Source organism: Diuraphis noxia, unplaced genomic scaffold (genome assembly GCF_037042655.1).
Source record: "Diuraphis noxia isolate RWA-SAM2 unplaced genomic scaffold, SU_Dnox_SAM2 contig0001, whole genome shotgun sequence".
Taxonomy (NCBI): domain Eukaryota; kingdom Metazoa; phylum Arthropoda; class Insecta; order Hemiptera; family Aphididae; genus Diuraphis; species Diuraphis noxia.
Window position 1 is genome coordinate 13,322,472 of NW_028301711.1, and position 26,895 is coordinate 13,349,366.

The 26,895-nt window shown below is 27.1% G+C and overlaps 1 protein-coding gene and 2 pseudogenes across 2 annotated transcripts in view; 1 reads left to right on the forward strand and 2 right to left on the reverse strand.

Moving 5' to 3' along the window:
* LOC149059789 (uncharacterized) overlaps window positions 1–26,138 on the reverse strand; it is a 28,233-nt gene extending 2,095 nt beyond the window's left edge. The window contains exons 1-2 of one of the 2 annotated variants that reach the window (XM_089217122.1): window positions 25,844–26,138; window positions 1,374–1,527 (exon numbers count right to left, since the gene is read on the reverse strand). In XM_089217122.1, the coding sequence (XP_089073248.1) occupies window positions 1,374–1,507 (134 nt within the window). In that variant the 5' untranslated portion in view covers window positions 1,508–1,527; window positions 25,844–26,138. Of the gene's footprint in view, window positions 1–1,373; window positions 1,528–17,241; window positions 17,755–25,843 lie in introns of those variants that run through there. The other variant, XM_089217121.1, reaches the window with a different exon arrangement.
* Window positions 8,027–10,737, reverse strand: LOC149059790 (uncharacterized; annotated as a pseudogene).
* LOC149059791 (uncharacterized) lies at window positions 12,702–16,278 on the forward strand (annotated as a pseudogene).
* Window positions 26,139–26,895: the final 757 nt, after the last annotated feature.

The window sequence follows — 26,895 nt, forward strand, 5'->3', positions numbered from 1 at the left end:
AACTTATTATGTACACAGACACAAAAAAAAAACTCACACATCATTGTAAAATCAATATGTTCATCGCTCCGCTCAGAATCTAAAATTAAAAATGTCAACAAAAACTCAAAATATCTAGAAAAGTTGTAATTCATGGAACATAATAAAATAAACATTCAGTGAAACTTATTTAATCATTAGTTTTGAGATTGCAAAAAAAAACAAAAAAAAAAAATAAGAAAATCCTTTGAATTTGATTTTTCAGTAAAATTTTTTTTTTTTTTTTTGATAAAGGTATAAAAACTTATGAGGAATCTCATATTACATTTTCAAATCTTAATCAAAAAAAGAAAAATAACTTATACATTTTTGGTAATTTTTAGGACTTTTGTCAAAATTCTAACCAGACGCTCATAACAAAAAACTATTGTGGATTTATATGCTAATTTTTTTTTATTTCAACTTACAAAAACTTATAAACTTTAAATACTCATAATTCATTTAAAAATTAAAATGTCATAAGAAAACCAACGAGAGAACACATGATGTTCTTACCTAAAAATTTGATAGTGAGTCAATTCACTCTAACATCAAAACAGCACACTATTGAAACTAGTAAACAAAAATTAGGTATGTACTATGTAGTACGAGTGTGAGACAGAGACAACACGCAATGGTGGGAAGTGTTCTTAATAAGAAACTTGAATTACATAATTTTTTTACCGAAAAAAAATCAAAAATTGTAAACGATTATTATAAATAGCTCAATATGAGTCAAAATATTTAATTTTAAATATTATGGTATACAGAAAATATTTATACAAACAGTGAAAATGTTATGTATCTATGTTAATTTTTTTTAAAGTTTACCATAAGCCAAAATAATTTGAAAACCTATTTTGCATTAAATTGCCATTTTTTCTTAACTAATATTTTTTTTCCTTACACTTTTGAAAATACGAGGAATTTTTTATTTTGACCTCTCGAATGTAACAAGAATACTCAGCAGCAAAATTTCTAACAATCTAGTCATCTTTTTGACAACTTATGGTGTACACAGACACAAAAAATAAAAATAAAACAGCCGTCAGAATCTAAAACATTATGATATCATTAATATCACACTAAACAAGCCTGATATAAAATATATTGGTATTACTATAAATATAATATTTTGTCTATAATCTGTGTTAAGAATGTGGTACTACAAAATTAAAAACATTTAATCAGATGTTATGAATTCCACTTATATAATATAATATACTATAATATAACACTTAAATAGTTTAATATAATATAACTTCAAAGCCCACTCACTCTTTCCTGATCCTCAGTTCAGTTGTTTTTTTAATTATTACCAAATACATTTCATAGTAATTGATTTATATACTTACGTTTCAAATAGTCTTTTCTTGCATCCACGATGCAAATCTGCTGTGACTCTTGACAACATGAAATGTATGCACTTAGTGCACACAAAGAAATCTCCAATGACAGGGTCATACATTAGTACAATACTCTTCTTCATGGCTGCAATGTACTCGATTTCTTAAACAAAAAAATATTTAATTTTTAGTTGATTAACTTCATCATTTACTTTTTATAACAAAACTGAAGAATACCTATAATAATTTATTTTAGATTTAACCTGCTAATTAATTAAGAAAAATATGATTTAATTAATTTATGTTTGTATAAGTTGCATATAAGCTATGATATATGTATATAGGACCTCACATAAACTGTACTCCAGGTCCAATAAGCCTCTCTTGTGGACAAAAGAAGACAAACAAGGCATGTCTTAGCTTAACTATTATAGACCTATCAACATGAGACCTGATATTTATTTATTTTTTAGTTAATGATGACAGGGATGACAAATACATCATGGGACACATGTTATAAGGCTATATTGAATATTTGTTAGTACTTTAAGTTAATAAACATTAATAAAATAGGAAATATTGTTAAGTAGTATTTTTATTTCCTTACTGTTGATTTTATGATACTAGGCTCATGAGTAAAAATATCTTATTAGTTATTTCTGTTAAACTTTAAACTTAAAAACATTTTATAATTGAAATATTAAAATGAATTATAATTTGATTAATTTAATTTATTTGTAACATGGACAAACATGAGCACTTTGTAAATGAAAGTTTTATATATTTTGCTATTTATTTATTTGCAAACACACAATTTACAATAGGGGGTTATTGAATACAAATATATGATCATCGTCTCACCTTCTATAAGTTTAAGCTTATGTTGAAGGTAATGAGTTCCTTAAGTAGTACATCATTAATTACTATTAACATTTAATACAACATACATGATATTATATAATAGTATAAAGGTGATATTAATATTAATAATAAAATAAATATAACAGCTTTATGATGCAACTATATGACATATACAATATAATATTATAATATATATATAATGATTTGGACATTTGAAATTTTGATAGAATATGGAATACTTAAAATGATAATAATCTTTGAAGAGATTAATATTGATTTTTAAATCTATACAAAGAATAATAACAGTATTTAACAAACATTTGAAACCAAGTTTTATGACATCTAAGCATATTTAATTTGTATGTTTCCTAAATATAGTGTTTACATCATGGTTACATATTGGTACAATATTTCTACGTTTAAATATAAATAATAATAAACATGTTTTAAATAGCTTTTCAAAATTTAACACATTTGATTCTTTATATATAATATCAGTACTTATATATAGCTAGGTCTTTAGTTTTGTTAAATGGACATCATAAGGAGAACCCTAACTGTCTATACCATAAGTAATAATTGATTGAACCAGTGAAATATATGCTATTCTTCATTGTATAGGGGTATATCAAGTATAGATATAAGACCATAAAAATATAGAATTTACGGATTAATAATAATAAATAATTTATGTGATTATTCCATTTTAAACGTGAGTCAATAAACAGATTTTTAAATTGTTTTGGATATCAATATTTTGTATCCTAAAATATGTTTAGTCTAATTCAGATTTAATTCAAGTAAGTTGTTATTAAACTATGATTTAGTCATATTAGTAATAACATTTGATTTAGTATATAGTTTTCTATAACAGTATAATTGTATTATGAATTAGAGTAACTGTATCATCAGCAAAATACGTTATTTCTGCTTCAGTATTAATATCAGGTAAACTATTTATATGTAAGAATAAAAAATATTGGACTCAAGACTATTCCCTGTGGAACACCTTGTTTGACAAACAAGTATTGACTTAGATTATCATTAATTTTTACTGTTAGATAACACTCAGATATGAGCCGATTAGATTATTTGCAATACCTCAAATACAAGTGTAATTTATTACTTAATTACAATTGATACTTACACCCATGGGTACCCATTGAGAGGGGGGCATTATAGGGCACTTGACCACCCCAACCCCATGGACAAAAAATAATATGAATGGGTTGTGTATGTCGTATGATGATCCTTCATCGTGAAAGAGTGAACATAAACAATATTTTCATTCAGGATGTCATTAATATGTTTGGAATAAAATAAATAAATTTGCAGCTCTTATTTACCAATAGGTACGGAATATATGTAATATATTAGATTAGATTATTTGATTTTCTATTTTTTTTTTCATACTAATTAAAATGTTTTTTAATCAACTGTGCCTACATATTTATAAATACAACAAATATAACATATATATTTACATTCATATGTGAAAATATAATCAAATCTTTACTATCTTACATTTGAGATTTTATTTTATTTTGACCCTCCTTAAAATTTTACCTATGGACGCCCATGTTTACACCCATAACTTTGTTATTCTGATCGAAATGTTCATGTTATATTTATTTATTGAGGAGTGAGTATCTTTAGTAGATTTCTCTTTAAGATTTCACTTCAAATTGTTTTTTAGATAAGAAAAAATTATTATCTAAAAATGATATAATTCTATGTTTATATACATTTCATACATATTGAAAGCTAATAAGTTATTTAGTTGTTAAAAATTTATAAAACTTTTAACTTTTATGGTTAAGGATTGGAAATTTAAAACAATGATCCGTGTAACTGAATAACGCGTACCTAAGTTAATTTTGAGCCAAAAAAAATCTAAAAACCATACAACCAGTTTTTTTTTTTATAATTATTTTAAGTTAAAAATTATATATTAAATAATCAAGAAGAACAATAAATTTTAGTTATATTGTTGTAATTTAAAAATATTATTCATGATCATGGGTAATTAAAAATTCCTAAGTATACTTATTAATATTCTAATTGTAATATGTAATGTCGTTAATGACTTATAATACATTATAATAAATTGTATATCCTACAAATGACTGAGTGAGTCGAGTACATAATGAATCTGATTTGATTAATTTGGAATTTATTTTAAAGGCATCTAACTGACAAACCCGTCTCAGCTCAAAATCTTTTTTCGTATACAATGGTATTTTATCATTGAATTCAATTTTAATACCATCCATTACAGTAACCCACTAGTAACCTACTGTACAGCAGAGCTACATCCGCTTACCCGCTTTTTTTATGATTATCAGAATTTTTAAGAATACGTAGAGACCATAATATTTTCAAATTGTTGATATTTTTCGTAGTATACTAGAAAAGTAGAAAGTGCCATCGGATATATTATAATTTTCTCGGTATTTATGATACACGTGTACACACAGGTTAACAATGCACAATATACGATATACCTAGTATATAATACATCGCTATATAGTTGGTAAAAAACCAAGGAAGTGTAGGGCATTCCTAGAAACTAATAATACAAAGATCCCTGAAAACTCACAGGATATAGAGAGACAAAGACAGTGAGTTGCAGACGGAAATTATATATGGATAAATTGATTCTATGATGCCTTTTCTTGCCCGAAATTCGGAGAAATGACATTTACTACAGAATATTATCATAATTATAAAATATTATTTCGACCTTCGTCTTGGCCACACACACGCCGATTTAGAGTCCACGTATAAAAGATACATTCTAATATTATTATTATTATCCCTTGTCCCCACGAATGTGTGTGCGGGTCTGTGTTCTCTCGCTGTGACTAAAATGCGCTTATAGGCGCCTTTTGCAATAACTTGTTGTTGTACAGAAAGCGGACTCATATCCAAATAAATATGATATAAAAAAAATGTCCGTCGCCAATTTAATAGTTTCAAAATTCTGCACGTCTCACGCTCAGCGTTTTGGACGTTTTATGCGCTTCAGACGATGAGAAAAAATAATTGTTTGTCTCTGTATAATACAATAATATACTGAATTTTGGAATCCCGTAATCGAAAACCATTAATTCTATAAAAACGTCAACGCGTGTCTACACTGTACGTGACCTAAACAATAATTTGTCTTGCACTGTGTATAGGTACCATCGCCTGACCCAACGTTATTGTTGCAGTCTTGTATTATGTAAACAATACTTTATGCTCGAAAAGAAGGCTGCATTTGACGTGTGTGGTGTGTACATCAAAATTTTTCCTCATGAACGTAAAATATAATATGTATATAACAACCATATATTATACAGGAATCTAGGAAAAAGATCAAGATCCCTAAAGTTTGCTTTATAGAGTTTGAAAAGTTTACTTATATATAATTGTATATCTTAAACTAAGACAGCAAATGCCGGTGTAACGTCTTCTCAATAAACGCGATTTCGATGTAATACCGATTGGCCAATTAGTTTGAGTCCAGAACGCATAATAGCTGTTAATCGCATTATCGATAAATAGAGACGTTATTCACGTAGGTATCAAAATCAATAAAATAGTACGATTGACTAAATAAACTACCTACTGAAGAACTTAGTATAGTTATTTTATATCATTCATATAGTACTATTTTTTACGGTATTCTACCTAAAAGTCCGGTTTATTTATTATACATAATATGTCGTACAAGAAAACATTAATGTTATTAAAAATAATAGCAATAATTTATAATACAATTATTACAATCAATGTTATAGGTAGGTACAATAAAAATAAAAATGTTATATAAAATAGGTATGACATAATAATTTTTTGGTTAGGAATTCATAACTCCGAGCTAAGTGTTGAAGAGTTTTTAACTTAAGTGGGACATAATATTAGGACACGGCCAAGGTGATTAATGTTTTCTTGTATGACATGAAATTTTATTTTTGTATATTTCATATAAAAGTAATAATCAGTCTGACCAAAAAGTTATAATGTCATATTGTATTTTTATAGTAGGTACCTACCTATAATATTGATTGTAATAACTGTATTATAAAATATTGCTATTATTTTTAATAAAATTAATGTTTTCTTGTACAACATATGTATAATAATTAATAAATAAACCGGACTTTTTTTCGAGGGTCATTTTTTACCGGACTTTTGTTCGTAGATTCATTTTTGACTATATAATATTATGAGTAGGTAATAAAATTAATTAAAGTCAGCATATTTAATAAAGTGAAAAATGATGTACCTATATGAATATTATACACATCGTATATTGATTATTAGGTGTAATATATAAAAATAACAAGGCAATCATAGCATATTATAAAAATATAAAACAGAAATCTAAGATTTATATTATACTGCTTTCATAAATTCTATATTATGTGAAATTAACACATACAATACTACCTAATCTAGCAACATATTTATACATCGCAAAGACGAATACTAGGAGTTATACCTAAATAAAATAAATTTGTATGTAAATAATTACCATCTAACATATCTAGTATTGAACTACAGAATTTTTCCAACATATTTAAGCTTTTACGATCCTTGGATCTTTCATTTAAACTTGTATTAAATTATCAATATTCTCTTCAAAAATTATTTTAAAATTTGTGTAATTACTATTTATTAGTATTAGTAATTACTAATTACTGTTCATATTTTGAAAATCAATATCAACCTAGGTAGAATGAAATTATCATTTTTTTTTTTTAATTCGAACAAATAATAATACCAATCATAATCATACTATGTTGTATTATATTATCAAAACAATAATAATTACAAACACACAAGAATTTACACAATAAACCAGACATATAAATGATTTTTTCTGTTTTTCTGTAATGTTCAGTCTCTTTAATTATAGGAATTTTACACGAAATATAGCTGAAAATATAGTCAGTAAATTATTAATGTAATAATGGTTGATTAAATGCTTTTAATAATGTAAATATTATTATTTTCTAAGTATATAAATGTGAAATGAAAATCTTTGTATAGGATAAACTCTGGAACTACTTATCAGATCTTATTTTTTTTAACGAAAGAGTACACTGTGGTTTTTGGCATAAATTTAGTCCAATAAAGTTGCGAGAGTGAGTGGATGACTATACTAAAAAATAAAATAGTATTGTTATCTTTTCACCAAAAAATATACTAAATATTAAATATTTTGGTACATTGTAAAAGATTGCTATTGGTTTCAAATCTAAGGTGGATTATTATAGTTTTCGTATTATTTATTTCTAGTTTTCAATTCTTTGTAAATTTGAAAATTTGTAAATCCATGGGAATTAATCACAAGAAGTTTTGAACATGACTAACCGAGTATTAAACGACAAATTAAACACAGATTTTGAATCATATAGAATTGGTATTTTTCACGGGCAACGAAATGCACAAGGATCAGCTAGTATTGTATAAAATATATTAATCCATATTATTAATACCTATAATTAAATATATATAAATATATTTTTATTTTTTTGGTTTAATTAATAAATAATTAAAAAATAATCCTGTTAACATTTATTTTGCCTAGCCTATATATATTTCATTTTTTTTTTTTTAGTAAAAATAACATTAATAATACAACTGTCAGAGTATAATACTTTAAATTTTTTATAAATGTAGTATAAAATAATACTGTATCATTGCAATGTATAAAGTAGAAATAACTAGAATCGAATAATGGTGAGATTAGGTTTTTTTTTAAACAACATATTCTATAAACTTATTAAACAATATTTCAACTTACAAGTTTATAACCCATTATGAGTATAATTTTGCCATTTAATAAAAATATCTGCAGCACTATTTAGTTTAATAAAGTTTAGACGGTATATAATAGTATTTTTTTTCCAAATGTTTTCAATTTCTGGCCATGTTAAGTCTATATTGATTATATATGATTATAAATTTTTTTCTGAATCAGGGTTAGTAGCTGTGAATTAAATACATAAGACTATAAGAGTAAATATTATATGTTGTATTACCTATATTAAACCATTGTTTTTTGTATACATTATTCATTTCAAGAAGGCCTAAATGGCTTAAATCAGCAGTGGTCAGGTGGCAGAGACGGTTTGAGTATTTTCAATAATGAATAAAGCATTAAGCAACGGTGTAGTTCAAATTAATTTAGTTATTAGCTAATAGTAACTTTAATTACCAAGTTCACTAAAGAACGCTGGCTACGTTGAGGTGACTGTAGGACATAGACTATGTGTGTTGCAACACTTGGTATCATATTTTCAAACCACTCGTGTCAAGTTGTATGTAAGTTATTTACTCCATCAGTGATTGTATTCAAAGCCAGCACATATATTATAATAATAGGTACACTAATGAAAAATACATACAATTTGACAGAACAACTGTCTTTTCAAAGCAAATAGAGCATATAACATGTAGTAATATTAACACATAAGTAGCTTAGTCTTAAATACATTACAACAATTTCACAAGTTAATACAAATTGAAATATTTTTTGAATAATTAATTATATTACCGAGTATAATATTTTCCTTGTCCTTTATGTACCTAACTCAAAAGTTTTGAAGATCTCTCTTTAGAGACTGTTGGTATTAAACCATTTTGCTTTATTGCTCTTGTAGTGTTAAAATACTTTGAATACAATTTAGGTCAACTATTTTTGGCATCTTATACAAAATAAGTACCCTATAACATATTACTTATACAAGCACATTAAATTCTTTTATTTTAGGTAAAATAATATAAGTTACCACTTTGATTTCTGTGGGAAAAGTTCCAATCATAACAGTTATAGGCTACTGAATTAGTCCACCCAAATTCCATTTGAGACTATCTTTTTATAAGGTCATTTATAATAATCTCAACAAATACATTTCTACAACTTTCATTTAAAACATTATGTTTCTTAAAGTAATTCAAAACAAATGATCCTTGAGCATATTTGGTCAAATGGTATTTAATTGATATACTTGCATTTTCAGTAGTAACTTTGACTTCGTGATATATTTTGTCAATATTATTTATAATACTCTTATTGAATGTGACATAATCTGAGTTTTGAACTTAAGATTCTTAAGATACTTTTATTCTTCTAAAAGATACTTTTTTACTTTATTTTCAAATTTGATTCTTAGTCCCAGTGGAATGTTTGACGAGAATATCTCTAAATGGTTGTCATTCATTTCAGCCCTAAGGCCTTCAAATCTATCTGTTGCTCTGAAATAAAATAATTAGTTTTAATAAAACATTTTTATGTTTGTTTTAGTATTATTAGTTATTTCCTATACAAGTTTGGTACAAACAATCAAGTTTCCAATCTAAAAGAAGTTTTTTTAACTGACCATAATCAAAAGATTGGGAACTTGTTAAACTTTCAGATGTACTGGCCAGTTGTTCATTCAGGTTCATCATTGTCATTAATGTCACCATGCATATTATTTGTCATAATAGAATGCAACTCATTATGATTAATTAATAAACTAACTATTGCATATTCGTAGTGTTCTGTGTTTTCATTGTTATTTTCATAAAAATATTCATTTCACAACACTTTTAATAACCTATTTGACATTATTTTACATAACTCATGTATTTACAAATTAACAATAACTAGGTAAAAATAATAATTCAAGTAGAATTATGTACAAAAAATATATTTTATATATATATATATGTATATGTATATTATGTACATGTGTATGCTACCTATACGGCTATACACTTATACATTATCAATCTGCAAAATATTCTTTTAATCTGAGCATTTAATTACCATTAGATAGTTTGTTAATATTCACTGGTGGCCCACAACAGTCCCCTGGACTCAAAATAGTTTTCAAAATAATTTATTTAAGTTATAATTTAAGTTTACTTGATATGCTCTAAGATGGGAATTATAAAAATTAATTTCAACAATACAAAACAATAAACTGAACTCTGGATTTTTCTGTAACAAGTAGAACTTCTAAAATTTCATACACAAATTTTATCATTGACATAATGTACCTTTAAATTCTATCTGTGAGTAAAATATTTTGGGCACTTGTTGAACGTAGAACTCTTAAAATAAGTTGGATGTATTCACTATCGTTACCATATTTATTATTTGTATTTATTTTAATATCAAGAGAAGAATTTGAACTTAGAATATTGTATTCAAATTTGTAGTGATATTTTTTGGATAGTGACAAGCAAAAATTTTTCTTGATATAATTGTGTAAGCATATAACTTCATCTCTTTGTGTTTGGCCTCATACAGTCATACCTTAACCACCAAAAATGTTTAGGAGGAACAGAATGTTTGATAATGTTCTATAATGTTTTAATATTTTATGTTTAGATTTTGAGGTATCTTTGAAAAATGAGACATAGTCAAAATTATGCTTTTCTATTAGTTGTTGTAGATGTGAAATTGATATCTGGCATGTGAGTAAAATCTCAATGATTTCCAATAAATTAAAAAAAGATAGTCACCCATTATCATTCTCAGAAATTAAATCTTCTATCACTAAAGAGAAATAGTAAATAAATGTCATTATCTCTCTCGCTGACATTTTTAAGTCAAAATTTATAGTAGTTTTCTTGGCATGTTTTATTATTACATGTCTTTTAAATTTTTTTAAATTATGAAATGTTTGAATACAACTATACTCTGTACACTAATATGTGCTTGAAGGTTTAAGTAAGTTGATTTTATAATCAGTGCCGAAAAACTTAGAATATTTTTTTTACAAACAAAACAAATGATATTAATAAATTCAATAGTACCACTTAAAACAATATTATGTTATATAATATGAATACACATTAATTAATACAGGTACTTACTAATTAAACAATTGAATAATATATAGCCGTATGGTATATCTTATATCTATAAATAAAATATTTAAAAAAAAAAAAAATATTAGCATAATCCCTACATTTATTACTATTTTCTATTTTGTTAATTAAGTATATTTTTATTTTATTGCACCTATATTTTAGACTTAGAGAAGCTGAACTAGAAAAGTAAAGTTTTATGACAATTTTAATGACATACCTAGTTAATATATAAATTTCTACGTAGTGTTGAACCATAATAGTAAATTATTTATCATAGTTTACACTATAAAGCAGGGTTGCCAGCTGTACTATTTTTCAAAGTATTGTACTGATTTTTTCATTTTTGTACTTTATACTTTGTAGTTTAAATAAAGTACGCCAAAATACTTTATTTATAGAACATATACAATTAGTCCGAGTCTAGTCACGAGTACGACTATCTGCAGATTATCTTATCTGTATAGTGTATTTCCCGTTAATCTTCAATATCGCTAAGCGTATGGTGTTGTATTTTTATAACAAATATTATCTATATTATTGTATAGAATTATGTTATTAAGTTTTTACTTTTCAGTATCTTTACAGTTGTTATCTTGTAGACCTATACTATTGTATTTGTAGTGTTATTTGTTAACTGTTTATACTTAGTATATTTGTTTTATGCATTCAATATTAAAGTATAATATATTATTAATGTTATATTAATACAGTTCAAGAAGTTATGGTAAATTAATAAAATAAATACAAAAAATTATTTAATCTACAATATTTACGACAGTCTTTAGTCAGTAACAAATTATTACTATTAACTACCTAGTAAAAAAAAAAAAAAAACAATTAAAATAAATATTGTTTTAATTTTTATTTAATGTAGGGTTCTCCAGACGAATCACTTTCAGATGATTCAAATCTAAAAAAAAAGTGTGTTAAGAGAAAACAATGTTTTAAGGATGATTGGACCATATTACATAAATGGGCTGATAAATGTGAAGACAAATATGAAGCCTATTGTTGTTCTTGCAAAGTTAAATTTTCTATAGCTAACTCTGGCATAGCTGCAGTGAGTTAGTTATCATATATTTATAAATTAAGCAAAATGTGATTTCAAAATATATTAATATTTTATTATATTAAGCAACACGAGATTTGTAAAAACATAAGAGTTCACAGACAAATTTACTTAAAAATAAAACTATGGACTTTTATGGATTCAAAAGACCTACTGCTGATAAGGAGAAAATCAAGTAACTGCTAGTGAACTTGTCCAAGTTTACCATAATGCTAAACACAATTTGTCTAATAATAGTTTAGATTGCTGTATAAAAGTCGAAAAGAAAACATACAAAGATTTTAAAATGTTAAACAAATTGCATTTAGGCAGGACTAAGGCTGAAAGTATTGCAACTGAAGTATTAGGAATTAGGACCATTATACCTCCATAAAATAATTGATTATTTAAATAATGAAAATGTATTTGCTTTTTCAATTCAAACTGATGCTAGTAACAAAAAAAATGTTAAACTTTTCCCTCTCAGTGTTCAATATTTCAGTATTGAAAACGGTATTGAAAATAAATTAATTGACTTTTACAAAAATCCACACGAAACTGCAGATGAAATGTGTTCATACATAAAAAAATCTTTTGAAAACTTCAAATTATCTTTACAAAAAGTATCCGTATTAAGTGCAGATAATACTAATTGCAATTTTGGAAAAAATCATTCATTATATACTAACTTACGAAAAGACATTTCTAATTTAATAAAAGCAAATTGTCATGCACATATCATTCATAATGATGTTAGGTATGCAATGAACTATTTATCTTTTGATATAGAAAATGTAATTTTAAAATTATATGCACATTTTTCACAATCTTCTGTAAGGTGTGAAACATTAAAAGATTTTTTTACATTTTTGAACTGTGAATGGTCTGAATTAAAGAAACATGTTATGACTAGATGGTTATCTTTACTTCCTACCATAGAAAATATTTTTTAAAATTGGGAACCAATAAAATCCAATTTCTTATCTTTGGAAAAATGCCCTTTTAATATTAAAAATACTATTTAGTGATAATTAAGAAACAATCAACACGGACATAGAAATATACTTCTTCTTTTTAAGTCATATTTTACCTTAATTTAATGAATGCATTAATAAACTGCAAGGGAATAGCATATCAGTCATGGTAATTTATTATGTGATGAAATCACTAAATAAATCTTTAGAAATACGAATTAAAGATAAATCTTTTGGCTTCCAAACAAATCAACTGATTGAAACATCCATAAACAAAAAAAAATACTTACTGATGATTTTTTTAAATTTTTTGAATAATGCAGTTAATTATTTGATTATATGGTTTGATTTATCAGACTTAAATTGGTTGAAACAAGTAAAATGTTTTAATCTTTCAAGTAACTTGTATATTCTGAATTGTTAAATTTGATAAATGAGCTTAGCTTAGATAATAAACTTTCTTTAAATATGAATAAGCTATATAATGAATGCAATACTATTAATGAAATGTTGCCGTTGTTAAAAGAACCTAATTCAAATCCATGTAGTAAATGGCAAAGTTTATTTAAAATTTCAAAACTTGAAAATCAAAAATGTCCACTCATTTATATTAACAAGTTATTAGTTTTATATATAATACTCCTGAAACATCAAGTTACTGTGAGAGAGTATTTTCTATGATGAAATTAAAATACAGAGAAGAAAGAAATAAGTGTAGGCTTGAACTTATAAAATATGAATTAATTATTTTTCTTAATGCTATTGAAACATGTACTGAAATATATGATAATTTAATTAATGATGAACAATTACTAAAAGCTGCTAAGAGCAATAAAAAGTACACATTTAAAAATAACATGTAATATGTTTATGAAACTAATATTTTTCCTTATTAAATTTTGTTAAAAAGTTTAGTTCTTTAAAATAAAGATACTTATTGGTTAAAAAAATTTGTATTTTTTGTGTTTTGTACTTTACTGGCTTTGGTAATTTAATCTAACGAATGATATGGCACAGTTATTTTACAATTTGTTTTGTGAGCCAAAACATATCCTCAAGTCATGAATCATGATGTACTTTATTTTGAAAACAAAAAGGTGGCAACCCTGCTATAAAGTAAGTGCGCTATTAGTGGTCATTCTATATATAAAAAAAATTTACTTTTAATAAAAACTAATAAGAACCAAGTTCAACTTTCAATAGGTATTTATACATTAAAACATACATTAATTGGAATATTGGTTTTAAATTAAAAATGTCATAACTAATAAACATCTAGATAAAAAGTGCTGATATTAAAAATATATATATATATATAGATCTATAATAGCGAAGATGTATTATAAAATTATAATCTTAAGCACTACTGATTACATTTAAATAGAATTTTGAAAAATACAAGCATTTAAAAATGTTGTATTACCTTAGTCAAAAACATTTTTGATATCTAAAATAAAATTTATTCAAAAAAATGATTGACAACTGCATTAAAAAAAAAGAAACTATTCTGTATAAAAACTATAATGCATTTTTTATTTATATAGATACTTACCGATAAGAATTCAGAATTGGATATCAGAATAAAACGACAGCTATAACCCAATTGGAAGCAGAAAACAAAAAATCAAATGCCACAAGTGAAACGTTCCGTTCAATGTCAGACTGAGTAATATCTATAGCTGGTCTATAATTTTGAAAGCATGAGAGCAAAAATTATTGAAGTCTTATTTTGTGATCTCATTAGACTTGTCGTAATATAATATTATTGATATCTATTTATAGAAGGTAAGGTAGACTAAATGGAAGATATAAATTTAACTGATTTCAATAGAACACGTACAATCTCACATACATAATTATTTGAAGCTAAATTATTAGAAAAACCTTGTAGGTAATATATGTCTGGACAAGGTTTATAAATAATATCATCGATATAACATCATTATAGTACTTAATATAGTAATTGTAACTTATAATAATTTCATACTTACCTTAACATTTAGTGACTCCTCTAGTCTTTAGTTTCATTTTTTACATAGGTAAAACTGTAATGTACCTACTTTAAAATATAAAATTTAAAAACATAATTATTTAAAATACTGAACTGTTGATTTATTATAACTTCTAAGAAAGAAAGGTACACAAAAATCAAGTATTTAAATTTGAAAAACATAAAAAATACGGGTTTAAAATAACAATTAATTTTTATGTTTCAATAATAACTGAAAATAACGCTACAACAAACAGTATTGTCTTCTGCAGTATTGTGTTTGAATTTGGTACCATACATATCAACATAACCTACCTTTGATTTTGACTTTGATCTGGATGTTTATTTTTCCCACGAAAATATTTTTACAAGCATCTAATTCAAGAGGACTCCACACTCCCGATTTTTAAGGAGTTATACTCAATACCGTAACTGAAAAAAATTTCGGGTTGGGGTCCGGACCCCTCGACCTCCCTTCCACTAGTTACAGCTTTAATTATACGTAATACTTATTATAATAATTTATGCCAATATATCAAAGTTCAAAAGCATAATAATATTCTTTGTAAAAATATAGGTAATGTGTAAATAATGAGATAAATTGTTATTTTAAATATAATAGATATTTATTAACATTTAAAATAATGACACGCGCGGGCATGGCGTCTTCTTAAGATAATCAAGATTTTCAAGAAGAAGAATTCAAAACGTATCGACCGGGAATAGTTACATGCCTACTCATATCGAAGTCTAAGCATGACACAGGTTAGTACCTATGTATCGCTTGTATATTGAATGCTAAACTTCTTGAACACTCAAAATTAAACCAATATAAATCAACAGTGGCGTATCCAGGAGAGGGGGTACCAAAGGGGCCATGACCCCCCTTGTTGGCTGTATTTACTAAATTTTGTTTTAAAGATTTAAATTTATTCGTATACATGAACACATACTATAATAATATGCTTATACCAATGAATATTCTGTGGTTATAACAGTATTTAGTAATCACTATTATCTTAAGAATCTATTCGTAAAGATGTTGATAGTCATTTCAAAAATATATTTAGTGAAGTACTTAAGATTGCTTCTAAAATAGATGTCGATAATAAAACACCTCAAATTTGTAGCAAACAAAATAAAAGAGCTAATGTGAACGTTACAAATCCTGAAGATTATTAAAAAATAACTATATTCATTCTATTTCTTGACCAAATTATATGTGAATTAAGGACACAATTTGATCAAAGATTAAGAGAAATTATTTAACTTGAAGGGTTAATCCCATAACATTTCAATAAATATGATACTAAAACTATTTTACAGGCTGCAAAAATGTACAAAAATCATCTTCCGTTAAATGCAATTGTTACATTAAAGGCTGAATTATGTATATGGCAAAATATAATGGGAAGCCAATGGACAAAATAGCATAGTGAATAAACCTCAAACTGCTATTGAGACTTTACCATATTGTACAGATATTGTGCGAAATATTAAATTGCTTTAACAAATATTCACAACTCTTTCTATTGCAACAGCTACACCAGAACATACTTTTTTTACCTTGAAACAACTGAAAATATACTTAAGATCAACAATGACTGAAAATAGACTTAATGGATTAGCTTTAGTAACCATAAATAAAAAGGAGATAATTTCAGAAACTGAAATCATTGAGGATTTTGCCAAAAAAGCACCAAAAAAATTGCAACTCATAGGTAGATTGCTCAAAATAATTTTATACAATATGGTTACTATTGTTTTTATACACTTATAATTTTGTTTGGACTAACCAGTTTTTATTATTAAATTACTATTTATAATTATGTATATATATATATATATATATATATGTATGTATGTATATATTAACTTGATGACTGACTGGAAATATAAATAAATTATTTGCATTAAAAACATTAAATATTTTTTTTATTTTTTTCTCATTGGTAGTAGGTAGTGTATATGGTAAAATTTTAGACAGTGTGTGCCCCCCCCTCAAAAAAAAAAAAATTCTGTATACGCCACTGCGTATCGACACACTCCGTCCAATTTCTTCCGCGAAAATCTTGAATATTCTATGGCCTAAACACAAAATCCGCGTGTCAAAGACACCGCGTTTAACATATCGTAAACACCTACCGATTGTCGCTGACCGCTGACCGCTCGGCCGAACCGCAACAGCCTATATGAATGGACTACGAGTTATAACCACGTCGCCTATGAGCAGCTCGTACGGGTCACGCCGGCTGCGATTGATACCAACAGGCGATGTCGCTCGTGCGTTGTCGTTACTTTATGAATCTTTATGTCAATATATCGTGTACCTAAATGTTGACGTGAAGGTACCGTTGAAATCACACAAGTCCGCGAGCGCGTGTGTCGGGATTTCACGGTTGCACACGTGTGCGATTATCCATCGACAACAATAATGACAAATACGACAAAAATATTTTCCGCCGGATCACACCAATTGGCACGCTAGCACTAATTAATAATTATTTTACGACTCACTAGGACTAATATGGCATAATATTAATTTAACACGTGCTCTAGGATAAATATCACGTGAGACGAAGCGCGATGAAACGACGACGGTCCCGAGGCGAGTAGACGACTACGGTCAACCGTCAACGATAAAACCCGCGAGGCGGCGGCGGTGAACTTGTTATGCGCAACGGCCGAAAGATAATAAACAATTAGGCACGTTATCGCTATCGGCGGCGGGGGAAAGGGTATAGAATCACCTCGGCGCGCCTTATCGATATCGTTTTCAAAAAAATATAATAAGACGTTTAATAATAATTTATAATAATATGGTATTTCATGCCTACGTTGTAATAATATTATCATCAAAATAAAACCATCATGAACACAGTCAACGACTTAAAAATAGCCTCTGCCAATAGGGCCGACTCGAAGATAGCGAATTAGCTGCATGCGGCATGCCCACCCGTCAATTCTCTATAAATAAGTTTGTATTATGATAATGATGTGTATATTATATGTATATATTGGATACGATTATTTTTTCTTTTCTTATATATTTGGATTTTGAAGTCGGAAACGCTCTTTATTGAGGTGTAAAACTAACATAAAAATGAAAACTAATTAAAAACACTTGTCCATACTACAACCGTTGCTTCACACATCACACATACAATCGTCCTACCTTCGCTCTCGCCGAATCACTAATCGACAATTGAACTTCCCGTGCCCGTGCTGTGCGATGTGAGCGATGTAATATAAATCAAAATTTGTATGTCGAAACTTTCTAGCTCAGCTGGCCAAACCTATCTTAAAATAATCTGCTTAAAATATCAACACATATTTATCATGATATTATGTCAAGAGGACGTGATACCCCGCACGTGTTGTATACGTCTTACAACTTTACAAGTGCCCGTCAAGCGCGTAACATAGAAAAACTGTTTCGCGCGTGAAATAACCGAGAAGTATAAACAGTTATTACTAAGAAACCAAATTTTCACCATAAAAATAGGAGAATTATTACTGTGTCACAGCGTTTTTATTTTTTTGATTAGACCAATATATCAAAAGTTATTGAAGTTTAAAAAACTTAAAAATATCAGATTTTTAAAAATATTATAACTTTTTTCTTATTAAAGATATCAAACAAATAAAAACGCTACGACACAGAAAATACTATTTTCTATATTGTGTTAACTTTTGGTGTTTCTACTAATTGTACGGACTGAGTAGTTCTATTCCGCGCTAAACAGTTTTTGCAATGTTATGCACTTGTAAGACGGAGACAACACATACGGATATCACGTAGTCTTAACAACAACTATCTACAGTGTACGACAGAATTAGCAACTATTTCATAGGTCAGATTTGACATTTTATAACATTTAACTTGATAATTATCTTGGCAATTCTTATTTGGTTTAATTTCTTCTTCAAAAAGAATTTAAATAATCACAGTCGTCGGTCACGAACGATGATTAGCAAAGCATATTGCCATATTATACCAATTCCCAATAGATACATTATTACATTAATAATGCGTGGCAATAATCAATTAATCAATAGGTATTAATTATTTGTCCTTACTTCTAGAAGAATGATAAATGTCCTTTGAAAATAAATAATGATACAGCACACGGATTAACAAAAAATAAATAAAATATAAGGTATAATAATATTATATTATTATATGCTTTTACGCTAATTCACTGTATACCTTGCAAAACATACCATGATAGATCTATTAAATAATCCATCTATCGTTTCCGTTCTGCTTTAGTTAGACATACACACAATTGTTTTTTGCAAAAATTTTTTTTTATAAATTACTCTTTTTTTTAATTTTCAACAGTGATTTGTTTATAAAATTATATTTCTTAAAAAATATAGTAAATAGTAGTGTACACTTAATTATTTGTCACAATTAAATCAGAGTTTTATATTGCATAACTTGTAACTATTATAATAATTAATAACTTATAAGTAAGTGCCTAATAGGTGGTTTTCGTGTCTAAATAATATAATTAAAACGTCGACTAAAATGTTTAAAAATATTTATATTAGTATGTGCAAAATGTTTTAAACAAAACCACATGATCAAAACGTTTTAAGCGCACATAAATACAACATTTTTTTTTTTTAATACACTTTCCAACTCTTATCTGGTTATAGCTGAGAGAAACAAAAATACGGACAATCATTATTTGGTCACATTATTAAACATACGTAGAACGTAATAAAGAGACTAGGATCTTATGGTTGCGTATTGTCAAATGAATAATATTAAATTTGTCGCTTACTATTGCAGTGACTTTGAAGACGATGGATGGCGTCATGACCTTTAATACGATAATCGTTATTCGTTTTTTTTTCAATTAAAGATTTTATATTACTGGTTTAACACCACGTCGTGGTATTATCAATAAGTTTTCCATAGTTAGGGTTTTTTTTGCACTATAGTGTAACTGTGCAAGATGTTATGACAATAAAAAAACACGTTTGTTTTACAAATATAGAACAAATATTTTATGATGTTTCCGAATTTCGTGTGTCGTACCTATATTGTATACAGTCATCATCAATGTAATATTATTTAATTCATATTGTAGTGATCGCCGTGCAGGACACGTTGAGCACAATATTATAATTAATTATTTAAACGACGTAGCACGACTTTGTCAGTCTTAAGATGTTGTGTTGAGAAAGATGGGTAAAATAGAACACTGATTCGTATATATTATGGAACAAAAACAATTTTTTATTATACGTTAATCACAAATATATAGCATATAACGCAAACTGTTGTAAGCGTCTACGAGCCGTGCTGACTATCTTCTAAAACATAGTGTTCTACCCGTATTTATGCGAATTCTATCAATGACGTATGTATATGGCGTCTTATTATAATATTCTAATTTTACTCCCTAATATTTCTGGATAGTGGATTGCATAAATATGCGTAAAGGGAAAAACTATTTGTTGTTTTCATCTTTGATCTATATTTCCTGCTATGTAGACTTTTAAACATTTTACATAATATTCTATATATGTCTCATTACTTCATTATAAATTATACAAAGTGTGTCATTTATTATTGTACATTGTATTTATAAATTTACATTATAGCATTATTATTATTATTATTACATTATTGGGTTTACTACAATTTGCAAAATAGGTGGGAATATTTTAATGTTAAGATAGGTCATGTCAGCAAAACTATATATTGTGCTGAAGTGACAACAATATTTTGCCGCAAGAGAACATTGCCGCACGCGACACGCACAGGCAAGGGAATCTCGTTGTTTCGGCGAGAGCATAAGTACGACGATCGTACGTGTAATGCAACGGTCGCAGTTCGAGCCAAGTGTGTTTTGTTTCTATATGTTTTTAATAAAAATTGATTCCGACCTATTAAATTATATGTTTGTTTTCATATTTTTTTTCCTGATAGTAGTTTATAGTGTTTATACTTTATATTTTGTTTTTCACCGTATAACCGATAGTTATATTTACATAAAAATTTTAAATATAAAATACGCTAGTTGAAAATATGTAATTTAAATACCTATGTATTAATATACATTATAAATACATCCATATTCCATACCTATAAAGTTTATTATAGCAAGTAAATCATTGCATCTACGCCTGTATAAATGACTATTCAGATCAGAGATAGTTCGTTTCAAAGGATTCATTGGATATGTACGCGTTATGAGGAGAGTTTCCGTTTTCCACCAAAGATACCCTCACCTGTTATTACCATGGACATTTTACGCCAAAGGTTATATTCCGATTTCCACAAAAAAAAAAAAATTAAGATATTTGTTGAGAACGTCTTGTGCGTTATTAATTTATTATTATATCATCGATGCGTTATCTGCAGATAATTGACGGGTTACGAATTACGATCATAAGCACATAGATATACTTTACACGCGACTCACCGATAATGATCATAAATTTATAAACTATTATATTATATAGTATTATCTATATCTTATCTTACCGACTATTATTCACATAGCCAGCGTATTTCCCAGCGAATTCAGTATTTATAATATTACAGTACCTATTAATGATTAAAATTTAAAATGTTAGAAATATCACAAGTTTGTTGTCCAAATAATGAAAATAATAATTTAGGTATTTTTTGCATATTAGCGTGGATTTGTTTTTCAAAATTCAAGATTTACAATATTTTCCAACATTATGGAATTTTTGTTTTAAATTTATGTTGTCGTAGACTATATAGTTTCAAAAGTATAATATTTTAAATAGGTTGTAGGTTTTAGGTGGCAAAAAAACATTTAACATTCCGCGAAAACGTTAATAAAATACATTATAAAAACATGAAAATGTATTTAATATAATATACTGAATAATCTGCAAATGTGGAAAAATTAAATGAGAATAATTAGCTCAATTTAAGTTATCTTAAAAGAACACAAGATCGATAAGTTTAGAAGTTATATGGAAAAATATTAACTCAGTTAAAAAAAGTTAATATACTTTTTTTTAAATTAATATGTGGAATGTAGATTATTTATACATAAAAAGTGACCACGTTTCATATCATTTGTATAGTATATATAATATATATAAATAATTTTATTAAACTCGTGTCATAATATACAATGTACATTACATATTATACATACATAAATGATACATACCTATTGGCTATTTTACTTATAAATTATACTAAAGTATTTTGAATACTTTTGAAAAATAGTATTATATACAGTGTGTTCACGCTAAGAGGTATCACTAAATATTTCAGTTCGATTCGATTGAAATGGTGTTTTCGCTGACTGGCAGATTTTACTTAAATACAAATTTTTAGATGAGTTTCAATTTTTAACACTCACGTGCATGCGCGAAACAACTTACTTTTTATTAAATGGTAACACCAAATTTTTTTTCAATACTAGGTAGGTAATCGAACTGAAATATTAAGTGGCACCTCTTAGCGTGAACACACTGTATATTCGAACACTTTTTATAATACCTATATTATACTTGTTTATATATTATGTCCATAAAATTCAGGTACTGTATATAAAGATGAATTTAATTAACATAAATACATAATATATTTAATTTTAAATCTTTACAATTGATTTTCTATGGTTTTAAGTTTAAGCTAAACGTAGTTAAATAGAAAATAGTAAATTACAATAAAACAATCAAAAAAATTTTATATTTAATTAATTTTTCTCGAAATACATAAAACATTTCTTATAAACAGACCGGTTGTTATTATGTTTTTATATGTTATATATAGTGTTCGGAAATTGCATATTATTCTGTATGATCTCTATTTATAGCAAACCAAGCTAGAATCCAAGCTATACATTGTTGAGTTTACAAATTGAAAATTATGCATATTTGCATGTTTCATCAATCAAAAAAACATGAATGCATGCATATTTCTTGGTTTCCAAATGGATATTATGAATATTTAATATTTTCTAAAAAAATTGATTTTTTTTCTTTCATAAACTATGTATTTTAAATAATCTTAAACAATACCTAGTATAATGATGTAAAAATAATAAAATGGTTCAATGCAACAATTTAGCAGGCATTATAAAACATGCATTTATTTCGTATTTAACTTCTCGAATAATGAATAAATATTTATTTTTTCAGTTCAATAAAATGTCAGAATGTTTGTTATAAATACATAACAATTAATAAGTAATAACGACATTATATGTTTTGCATATTTCACGTTTTTACATTTTTTTATGCATATTTTGCTTTTTTAGCTTTTACAAATTCGCAACCTTAGTTATACATATAGGTAAATGATTGGTATATTAATTTTATGGTTATATATAAATAATTGTTGAATATAATTATAATTGTTAACAATTTATTATTTTTAAAACCTTTTTCTAATCAATCTATAATAGTATAGTATTTATATAGGTACTAACGTTTCTTATCATCGAAAGTCTATTGCTTAAAGAAATTAAGAAACCAAAGAAGCAGGCGTACATAAAATGAATTGTTCTGTTATTTAATTTAATTTTAGTGACGTAAGCCTTAAAGCAAATTAGTTACTTTTAGGAAGAAAAGTAAAGTAGTTTAATTAATTTTTTTAAGTGACTTACTCAATAATGCTAGAAAAAAATATGAGTATCAATAATGATATTGATATCACAGAAGCCGATGTTAAAAATTAAGTATCAAGATAAAATGACTAACAAATAATTATTTTTAAATTTATTACCTTGTATACTAAAATACGTTTCCCAACGCTCATTCCCAAAAGGCGATGACAGGCAAAAAAATTCAGTTAATAAAAATATTCCGTCGTAAAAACGTGGAGGCTTATTATCATGACGTAAGATAAGTTATTATAACAACCGTAATAATGTGAATTTTTTATAATAACTAGGGCAGAGGACTTGTAGCTCTAAAAAAGCTCTAAATATGTAAGCACTTATGCACTTAAAAACCCCATAATAATATGCACTTGACATTTTTTTTTAACACGAATGTACATTCCGCAGAACTGACTGAGACTATATAGTATATACTAAAATATTGATCATTGTTAATACGTCTAGTCCGTCTAGAAACGTTTTATAAATAAATCCTAATCGAATAAAAGCCCGCGTGGTGCGCACAAAGCTGTAGTGGCGATGTCGTAGGTATAGTGTACGATGTTAATGATTGTTATCGCTTCTACGAAAAATGTGTGCCCGCGGACAGTCAAAACCCATATTATACGATAAAAATTAAAGATAAACAACATTTTTGTTCAAAAATGTTGACTGTATTATTTGCAATAATAATATCACCTAAATAAAAACCTAAAAACGCAAAATATTATGCATTTATATTCACAATAAAATTTCAAAACTAGCTTTGTGAAAGCATGAAATGTATTTGTATCGTACTCTGCTATTTTTGTGACTGTGTAAATATGCAAATGCTTCAAGTCCTATGCCCTATAAATGCGCGTCCAGACGGAGCAGCCTTTGCCGCGCGGCCGTGCCACGCAGCATGAGTGTGGATACATAAATACATTTTCCGCGGCTTTTTTTGATGCCGCGCGGAATAATTTCCGATCGGCCTAGTAGGCGGTCTACATCAAAGGAAAGCCGCGCGGCTTGTGCCGCTCGCCTATGCCGCGCGTGTGTGGACGTATTTTCAACAAAGCCGCGCGGCATCAGTACTTATTTTTTAAATATTTAAATTATTGTCTACTGGAAGATAATCGGGAAATAAATGCCGCACCGTGTGGACGCGTATTTGCCGCGCGGCAAAAGCTGCTCCGTCTGGACGCGCCTTAATAATAACTATTACAATTTTTCTCTAAAATTATATACCTATTAAATATTAATATTTGTTATTAGCTATCTAGGGCTTTGAAAATTCACGAAATTTCCATGAAATATTATTTTCATTTATGTAAAAAATTAAAATTAGAAGAAAAAAAATTGCTCATTATAATATTATCAAAAAGTATTGGAACTGCAGTTTGGCTACCATGTGATTTTTTCAAATTTTTTTTTCGAAACCTAGGTAAATCGACGTTTTAAAAATGATGGTGCCAAAAAAAAATTGCGCTAACACTTAGTTTTTGAGTTATAACGATTTGAAATTCGAAAATTCCTAAATTTTGAATTTTTTAAACTTAATTTTTTTTTTTTAAACGGGGGGCTTATGTATATTTAAATTAGTTTTGAAATAATGAAACTTTTAAAATGCATATAATTAAACTGTTTTTATTATTTTTTTTTTACATGATATAATTTTATTCATCGTCTGTAACAAAACTACTTCTCATCAGACTCATTATTGTCTTCATAATGATTAGGGTGGTCATTCATCAAGAGTGGGTCGTAAAGTTGACCAGCGTACTTAAAAAATTCTGTCAATACGTCCAACTTTTGATAACGACAACGCTTAATAAACATACATTTTGCCATGTAACCACCATAATATTTTTTTTGCGGCAGTACTGTGACAGTGATGCTTGGCCGTATATCATTTGCGCATCATCTGTTTACCTGTACTAAAATATCGTACATCGTTTGCGCATCAACGCTAATTATCGTTTGCGCATTTTGCCCGTTTTACCTGCACCAAATTATCATACATAAAATGCGCATCAACATGCTGAACAATAGAATTGTATAAAAAATTATTTTTTAATTGCAAATGTAATGATTTTCACAAATCATATTAACTCTTGTTAGTTGTTGTTAAATTAATTCTTAATTTGACTTACTTCGTGTTTTTCCATCTCCGAATCCATTAATTTGAGATGCGTATGTTCTCCACGTATTTCTAACACCGTTCTTCGATACTCATCAATTTTTATTGAGGCATAACAGTTTTTTTTTGGACACATAAATATAATTTCACAACTTTTTAATGTTTTTCATTCCGTATAAAAATAATTTTGGAAAATGATGCCAGCTTTTCCACGATTTGAATTAACAAATTTTAATTGGCTCATTTTTAAATATAATAAAAGCAGTCAAAACTTAAAAGTAAAAATTAGGTAATACGTCTACGTCGTCGTACGTCTCGACATTGTGTCAGTATCTCGTTTGATGTACTTTGCGATAAAAAATCGATTAGTCAACCGTACATCTTAGTTATGTTATTGCTAACTATAATGATAATCTTGACACAATGACACAATATTATCACAATACCTATTCTTTTTCTTTATCATAATATTATTATATATTTTAAAATAGAAATATCTGTACAATATTTGAAAGTTGATGTATGAATTTTATGATCAAAGTTCGAAAACAACTAACCCTTTTGGGTATACACCTATTTTTTAAATTATATTGTTAAATCAAACGATGCGCAACTGTCTTACAAAAAAGGTCAAAATTAACAATATAGCGATACGCAAATGACAACCGGCGTGATGCTTTCGCATGGCGCCACATGCCTTCGACATTGTTGGTGTGTGCGCCTGTATCTGGATTGACAAATTAAATCGAGTGATTCACTGTCAGGCTTCGGGAATCTTCCTCTTCTAAACAGTCATAAGCCTAAAATGTTGGCAATAAAAAACCTCGTCTATTTCGACTGTTTTGGCTATTCCACCTTTTATAATCAATATTTGAAAAATTTTAAATTATTGTACTGTTTATTACATAAGTTAAGGGTATAATTTGTATGTATCTCATATAAATTCAAAATATTTAAATCATTTTCATTTTACAAACTCACCAATCTTTTGTGACGTATAATCATACAATCAAAAACGACTTCTCTGTGAAAAGCTGCTCAATCTATACTGCAGTATTTTCCGAA